We start from the raw sequence: 7,975 nt of genomic DNA, 5'->3' as shown, positions 1-7,975 counted from the left end.
CGGGGCTCATATGTGGAGTGTCCAATCACACGTTGTTAAATCTCGACGTCATCAAATCATTTGCAGCTATTCGCCCTTTTGCGGACGTGTCAGAAACCACATTTTTTGTGCATTGGTGCTGTGTGTAATGTGAGACATCGACACACAACATTGTGTATGTGTTATGTACGGTACATGTCTCGCCGGCCGGTACCACCGCTAGCTAACTATATGCAAGTTTCCACGCAACGAATCGACCAATAAGAAAACGACTTTTAAGGTTAGGCTATTCGCATAATGAGCACCACCCCCAAAACCTCACATGGAGGATTGGACCAAGGCGTTCGTCGGGATCCAAATGATTTGCATAAAATAGTGGCCGCATGACTAATGAGGTTGCTGTCCTGCGTTGTAATTTTAATGCAATGCATAGCGAGAATATGCCGCCGATCGTTTACCGCGTTACGTCGAAGAATGACGAGCGCCTTGACCAAGGCTATTTTCTGACCTGAATTATCGGTCGCTTCAGGAGTTGTCCATGTTGGATACCCGACAGCTTCTCCAAGGGCTGTGTTTATTATGATGTCACCAGGACAGCCGTTGGTGATGTTGGGAGGATCAACATCTGAGAGAACATAGCAACAACAACAAAATATCAAAAGATCTATCCTCCGTAAAGTTGTGTCAAGTCTAGTTTTTTTTTAAACTGTCATTTTTTAATTTCACATAACACATTGATACCAGTAAATAAAGATACCTTTTTGGGACTTGATCACAGAGCTCGTATCAGGAGCTTGCGACACCATCACGGTGTCTTTATCAACTGGTGTTGTTGCGTTGTGAATTTAGGACTATAAAATACTGACCCACTGGTAGTACTGGGCATGCCTACGTGAGTATTACGAACGTTCAACCAAAAAAAAACAGTAAGAGGCACTGGATTTTTAGAAGTCCAAATTTCATGTGACACTGGAAAGCGTTTATAAGACCAGCTACCATGTCTTTATCATCCGTTAAGACCAGCCACGTGACGGGCTCTCAACCAATAGGAATGGGTGAACTGTCTTAGGTATTTATGAATATTATTTATATATTACATTGTGGCAAACGTACCGACGACTTCAATGATGTAGCTGCAGGTAGCGTTGTTACCAGCGCTGTCCTCTGCATACACCGAGACCTCCGTCAAACCGATAGGATAAGAAGACAACTCGTTGGTGTAACAACAGTTGCTAACCCGCTATTGTCATCTATCGCTACCACGTGGTGATCCTCAAGAACCAGGAATCTGAACCAGGGTCGTTGTCGAAGGAAAACCTCGCCGGACAGTCGTTATCGAAGTGAGGAGGTGTCATGTCGTACGCTAGAAAGTTCAAAAATACAGCACGTAAAATGATCCCCCTGGCATGGTGGATGTGACCCTAGATGGCCTTTGACATGCTGCTCTACCAAAGGAAGCTGCCTTTTAATGAGCAAGTGCCCTTTTTTAGTGATGCCCCCTCCCCCCAGTTTGAAAGCCATTCCGCTGCCGCTGGTTGTATAGCCAGTTTATCAGTCCTTCTGATTTGAAAATCACAGGTGTGTGGAAAAAAGCACACCTGGATTTTTTTAGGCGTGTGATTTTTCTAGGCGTGTGATTTTCTAGGCGAGTGATTTTTCTAGGTGTGTGATTCTATGGTCCAAGCTGGGATACATTTCATAATACATGTATTCATCTTGGTTTACAATAAAACCATTTTCTCTTCACTGACGTACTTTATTTTTCACAAATTATGAAATAAAATTATGCTGTAAATGTATGCTGAGGTGTGCAGTACGATTATTTGATTATGCGATTATTCGCACTTCTTGGAAGGCTTTTAGGCGTGTGATGGCGTGGGGATGTGATCGCACGCCTCAAACAGAACGACTGGTTTATCATTGATGAAAAAGCATTTAAACTGTTGTTCACGATCAAATCTTCTTGTCTAGTTTCGGTTTGCGGTAACACCATGTGGTAATAACTACGGTACCGTTCGCTTAGTACATTTAGATCTGATAAGAACAGTCTGATTAAACACAATGCCCAGCAGACAACCAATCAGAATCCACCAACACGAGCACCAGTCATAACACATCCCATTCACACTCCCAATCGTAACACAGCCTACTTTAAGGAGCAGCATCTCCAACTCTCCTTAGTCTCCAGACGATGACTAGAGCAGCTAGTCGAAATGTCCAAAACTTATCTCACTCAGCCTCAGTGAAGATAAATGCGAGAAGTCCCACCACCTTTCAAACGTACTTAGCGAAAGTAATAATATTAATAACAATAATAATTTGGGAGGCTAATCATCCTTACTCACAGCTGGTATGCTGAATTGCGAAGGATGCGGCTACAACGTGGTCGGGCCGCTGGCACATGAAGGCGCCTATGGCTGCCGGCCACATCGACCCATATATGACCACGGAGCACAGCCTGAGATCGAAAGTGTTTGATTTTTCCGGAGGGAGGAAAACCGGATGGCCCGGAGAAAAACCCTCGTGGCACAGGAGAGAACCAACGCACAACTCTACTCACATGCGATCCGCGGCCAGGATTCGAACCGTGGTCACCTTGGTGAGAGGCAAGTGCTTACGCACAAGCCACCCAAGTAGCAGTGTTGTAGTCGAGTACTTTTTCCAAGTTCCGAGTACTTTTTTCCAAGTTCCGAGTACTGCCGAGTACTGCCAAGTACTTAGGTAACCGAGTACAAGTATGAGTACTTGTACTTCGGAGTATAGTACAGGTCTCCGAGTATGAGTACTTGTACTCCCGATTACAAGTACGATTACGAGTACTTGTACTTCCGAGTACGAGTACTTGTATTCCAAGTACAAGTACAAGTCCTTGTTTTTCTGAATACGGCCATACAGCGAATGGTTATTGTGCGTACTTGGCCCAGGCCCAGTTAGACCGATATACAGACCCACTCACGACTAGCTGTTAGATGTGTTTGTCCAGACGTGCACAGAGGAAAATCAGGAAACTTTGATTCTCCACAAGCCAATCAACAATTTCAAAAATGGAAGTATCGATAAATATGGCCTGGTGAGTCAAGCTATACCACATTATTTTTGAGTACTGCTATTCAAGTACAAGCACTTTGATGATCGAGTACAATTTCGACATGTCAAGTATGAGTACTTTGCTGCCCCAGTACGAGTACCATCATTTCAAGTACGAGTACTTTGACATTCGAGTACGATTAGAGTACGAGTATGAGTCCTTCAACACAGGAAAGTAGATAATAAAACAGGACAAGGTCCTTTTAGAACTAAGCCGGACTGTTCTTATCACAACTGAATCTACTAAGCGACAGTAGTTATCACCTCATGGTGTTACAGCAAACTGAAACTACAATGATACTCCACCATGCAAAGTCTAAAATCTGTAGTCTTCTCGTAACTATTCCTAATCTTTCAAGTTCATGTATTTGCAGATTAAAGTATGCATCATTGGTTTAAAGGGAAGATACAACATTTGCAAACACCAAAAAACAAATATCAAATTATCACGAAATACATTACTGACATTCTAAAGCATCCTTTAAAATCGTGGTTCCTGGTGTGCTGACATTTTGAAGAGAAAACTGTTTTTTTTCTAACGCTGGTCGGCCGACCAGCGTTGGAGAAAACTGGCTTTTTTCCAACAACTGTTCCTAATTTTTCATATTTTAGTTATTCTGACTTTTCTTTGCAATTGATTACACACCTATGAAGGGGTACAAGCCTGTTAGAGTGATTCTCTGACCTTACAATTCCCCAAAGTGAATTAATTGCTCCATTTCATCTTAAATGGGGTCAGGGAACCAGACTACAAGAACATGATTGGTTTTCTTGGTTTTTCCAGCATCTACAAGCCCAAACGTGAAACAAGTCAGTTTAACAATTTTTTCCTCTAACATATTAATCCTCCAAATCCATTTGTTTCTGAAATTCCAGCAAAGCAAATGTTGTACATTCCCTTTTAGTTCATCTCATACTTGTGGCAAAACAAAAATCAAGTAGTACTACCCACCACGGACTTCCACCATGACGTGCAGACTGCAGTATTGCCCGAAGGATCCGCCCCAGTTATAGTCACTGGATAAGTCCCCACAGACTGCATCTGATTGTTGGAAATGGGAGTGGAACTCACGGCAACCTCAATGCCGGAGTTATCGGTGAAGTCTGGTTCCTGCCACCCAACGGTGACGGTGCTCGACATCGAAAGCTGCATGACGAAGACCTCAAAGTCTGACGGGCAGTTCTGAACATCAGGGCTTTCCATGTCTGCAAATTAAAAGCAAAGACATTTTGAAGTAATCTCTCGTGTAAAGAAAGTCAATTCTGTCAAGTTGCGACTGCTTTGTATTTGATTTGTGATTGACTTTGGATTGCCATCTTTTTTTCATTCACTTACCATAAACTGTAACTGTAAAAACGACACTCTGCCAGATTTAGTGCTTCGTCGACGGCGACGTAAACTACCTCTGTCGGCCCGATCTCGAATATGTTGCTCCTTTGAAGTCCTATCACCTCGAACCGATCCTGAATTGTCGACAGCTGTCGGTTCATCGTAGGATGCACGTCCAAAGGGCTCTCCGAGATCAGTGGTATAGTTCAAATTCCCCGGACATCCGTAAATAACAGGATTTTCAATGTCTGCGAGGAACAATAAGCACCGTTGATGAAAAAGCCAAAAATAAATATCATTTTAAATATAACATAAACAATAATCTTTCTCACGTACTCAAATGTTTCTCTACAAAGAATACCGTATGTATTTTTGTGTTTTGATTGACTTCTGATTGACTTGTGATTGACATGTGATGGACCTGTGATTGAATTGTGATTAATTAGTGATGGACTTGTGATTGACTTGTGATTGACTAGTGATTGACTAGTGATTGACTTGTGATTGTCTTGTGATTGACTTGTGATTGGACTTGTGATTGACTTGTGATTGACTACTGATTGACTATGATTGACTAGTGATGACTTGTGATTGACTAAAGATTGACTTGTGATTGACTAGTGGTTGACTTGTGATTGACTAGTGATTGACTTGTGATTGACTTGTGATTAACTTGTGATGACTTGTGTCCAGACATGTGCTTGACTTGTAATTGATTTGTGCTTGGATTGTGATTGACTTGAAATTGACTGGTGATTGACTAGTGATTGACCTGCTTTTGAGTTGTGATTGACCTATATTGAAATGTGATTGAAATGTGATTGACATGTGATTGACTTGTGATTGACTAGTGATCATTGAGGACATTACACCAAAGTTTCTTAAATCGCCTGATGTTTACCACCGACTTCTTTATGTTACATATGGCATCTAGGCCCTATTATTGTTGAAAATTCTTTCGCGTGGGCGTCAGGCGTCCTCGGCGCACAAATGCTTTCAAATTTAACTGGCGATGGTCTCCCAGACTAATACCCACCCCCAATAACTTTGGATCATTCAAAATACGCAGTGGATGGACCGGGAACCATTCTAGGTCTCCCCCAACTCTCCTAGGCCATTGAAGGGGTACTTGTGCACAAAGGCCATAGCACAACTCGAGTAAAATCCAACACCAGATGGTCCTGCATAGATCCCAATGGTGTTAAATTTAACACCGCTGTAGTGTACCTCTAAATCTACAGATGTCCAACTGGGAGCTATTGGGTTATCGCCATACATTCATAATATGAGTTATCTTACCGATTATCGTTATGGTGAAATGACAGGAACCATTATTTCCCGCCGAGTCGGTCCCTATCAGTTTCGATAGTGACCGGGCCTAAGGGAAACAGCGCCCCCTGTTGGATGTCCCGAGGTTATTGCGATTGGCAGATCAGGAATGTTGTCTGTGGCGGTTGGGTTTGGCCAGGATACCGGCCCGTAGGATCGGTTGAAAAGCGTGGGCATTGTCATGTTGTCTGGGCATGTCAACACCGGCGGGATGTTATCTGCCAAAAAGCAAAATGTAAAACGGATTTGAAACTCGGAGACGACGAGACAAAACCAAATTGAACGGGCATTTCGAATTGAGCTGGGACCAATTATCAGTGGTCTCGCAGAACTGTCCTGGATCCCATCAGTATATTTTTAATTTATTATTATATTTTTTTTTTTTAGTAACTATTTCCACAAAAAATAGACAGGTCTGAATGACAAATAATTGAAAACCAAGCCAAAAAAAAAACATTACAATGCATAGATTCTTGCTTTTTCCTCCATTTCGAATAAACACAAGAATTAGGTAAGAAGGTAAGAATTTCTTAGTGCTAAGAAGATTTCATTGGTGGGTAAGTACGAAAGAGTGTCATAGGTATATCCATTAATCGAATACATCTATGACACCAAAAACCCCAGAAAACAGTTAGCAAACAGAACGAAATAACAGCTCTAAAGATGTAGGACACTAAGGCTTTGAGTCCGAGTCCGGGTCATTTGTCTTAGTGACCCGAGTCCGAGTCATTTGCCTTCATGACTCGAGTCAGAGTCAGAGTCACGAAAGTGGAAAACTGAGTCACGAGTCATACTAGTCTGTCTGTCACCTTCAATGAAGACTGTTATGTTGCAGGATGCCACATTCCCTGCCCTGTCTGTGGCAAGTAGGTGACGATAGTCGACTCCACCGCGGGAAATTGCGAGTTATTGGCAGGAGTCGTCTCAATGAGTATCTCCCCTGGTACGTTATCTGTGACATCAGGGGCTGGCAGGGAGACGGCCCAGTAACAACTCCATCTGGGATGTCCAGGAGAACACCTGTTGGGCAGGCTATCTTGGGCGGTTCATCATCTAATGAAAGGATAAACAGATGCATCTGTTAAAGGTAGAGTACATCATTTGCAGCTGTCGACAAAGTTACTGGCAAAAATGTTGTTGAAAAGCATACTTGTTTAAAGATAGTAATGGTACTAAAATCCCTGTGAAATCATTCTTTCTGACATGCTGTTGTTTTTAAGAAAACAATAAAAGAAGATCATTTCCACAGATGCGTCTACAGACGCATTTTTGAAAATTTCTGTTTTAGTACAAGTAGTTCATTTTTAATGGGTGCGCGCAAGCATTGACACGCATGCATCGTTGCTATTCGTTGGTTCAGTGCATGACACCGTGTAACTGCTATCGGCTGAATGAGAACGTTTCCCAGACCTGATTTCAGGAGAAATTCAAAAACATTTCTCGGCAACTTTGAATTGAAATCAGGATTCTAGAGTACGGAGTGAGTAAAAAAAAAAGGAAACCCAAATGTCGGGACCTTGTTTTAGTGAAGTTCTGCATGTAGCACTTTCAAAATCTAGGATATGAAAGCCCAATTGATAAGCATTCTTTTAGTACAAGAATCATTCAAATCACTGATGCACTTTTCAAGTTATGGAGTTTTAACACAACCGTCGTTTTAAAGTTCTGTCAGCAGATCACAAAAAAGATGTGCGTTCTTTCAGTGAAACAAAAACAATTGCCACACATCCTTATGTGATTTTGTTTTCGTTTTGCTAAAGAACACTGACCTTTTTTGTAATTTGTGGACAAAACCTTAACACAGCGTTTGTGTTTAAAACTCCGTAACTTGAAAAGTACATGAGTGATTTGAATGATTCATGTACCTAAAGAAAGCTTATGAGTTGGACTTTCATATCCTACATTTTGACAGTGCTACATGCAGAACTTCACTAAAACAATGGTCCCTACATTGGGGTTTCGTTTTTTTTCTACTCACCCTGTATTGTTTTCCTTGGAATACACAGCTCAGGAGCTGAATTGCAAAGGACAATGCTACAACGTGGTCGTGCTGCAGCACGACAAGGCACCTCTGGTGGCCAGCCATATGACCCTTGTTTGACCACGGGGTACAGCAAGAGATCAAAAGTGTTGTTGTGTTTTTTTTCTTCGGGAGAAAAACCGGAGGCCCGGAGAAAAACCCTAGTAGCACAGCAGAGAACTAACGCACAACTCTACTCATATGGTCCAGCCGGGAATCGAACCCGGGCC

The 7,975-nt window shown here is 42.2% G+C and overlaps 1 protein-coding gene across 1 annotated transcript; it reads right to left on the bottom strand.

Annotated features, from left to right (window-relative positions):
• Positions 1-437: 437 nt before the first annotated feature.
• On the bottom strand, positions 438-7,871 carry LOC115923588 (hyalin-like; the record flags this gene model as incomplete). Its single annotated transcript, XM_030984600.1, has 7 exons — positions 438-604; positions 1,093-1,189; positions 4,139-4,272; positions 4,471-4,644; positions 5,770-5,943; positions 6,698-6,778; positions 7,704-7,871. Coding segments are annotated over 7 exons (995 nt in total), but the record flags the coding sequence as incomplete, so codon positions are not given.
• Between the last annotated feature and the right edge of the window lie 104 nt (positions 7,872-7,975).

This window comes from Strongylocentrotus purpuratus, unplaced genomic scaffold, assembly GCF_000002235.5.
Source record: "Strongylocentrotus purpuratus isolate Spur 01 unplaced genomic scaffold, Spur_5.0 spur5_contig_320, whole genome shotgun sequence".
Lineage (NCBI taxonomy): Eukaryota > Metazoa > Echinodermata > Echinoidea > Camarodonta > Strongylocentrotidae > Strongylocentrotus > Strongylocentrotus purpuratus.
This window is presented reverse-complemented; position numbering and strand designations above follow the sequence as displayed.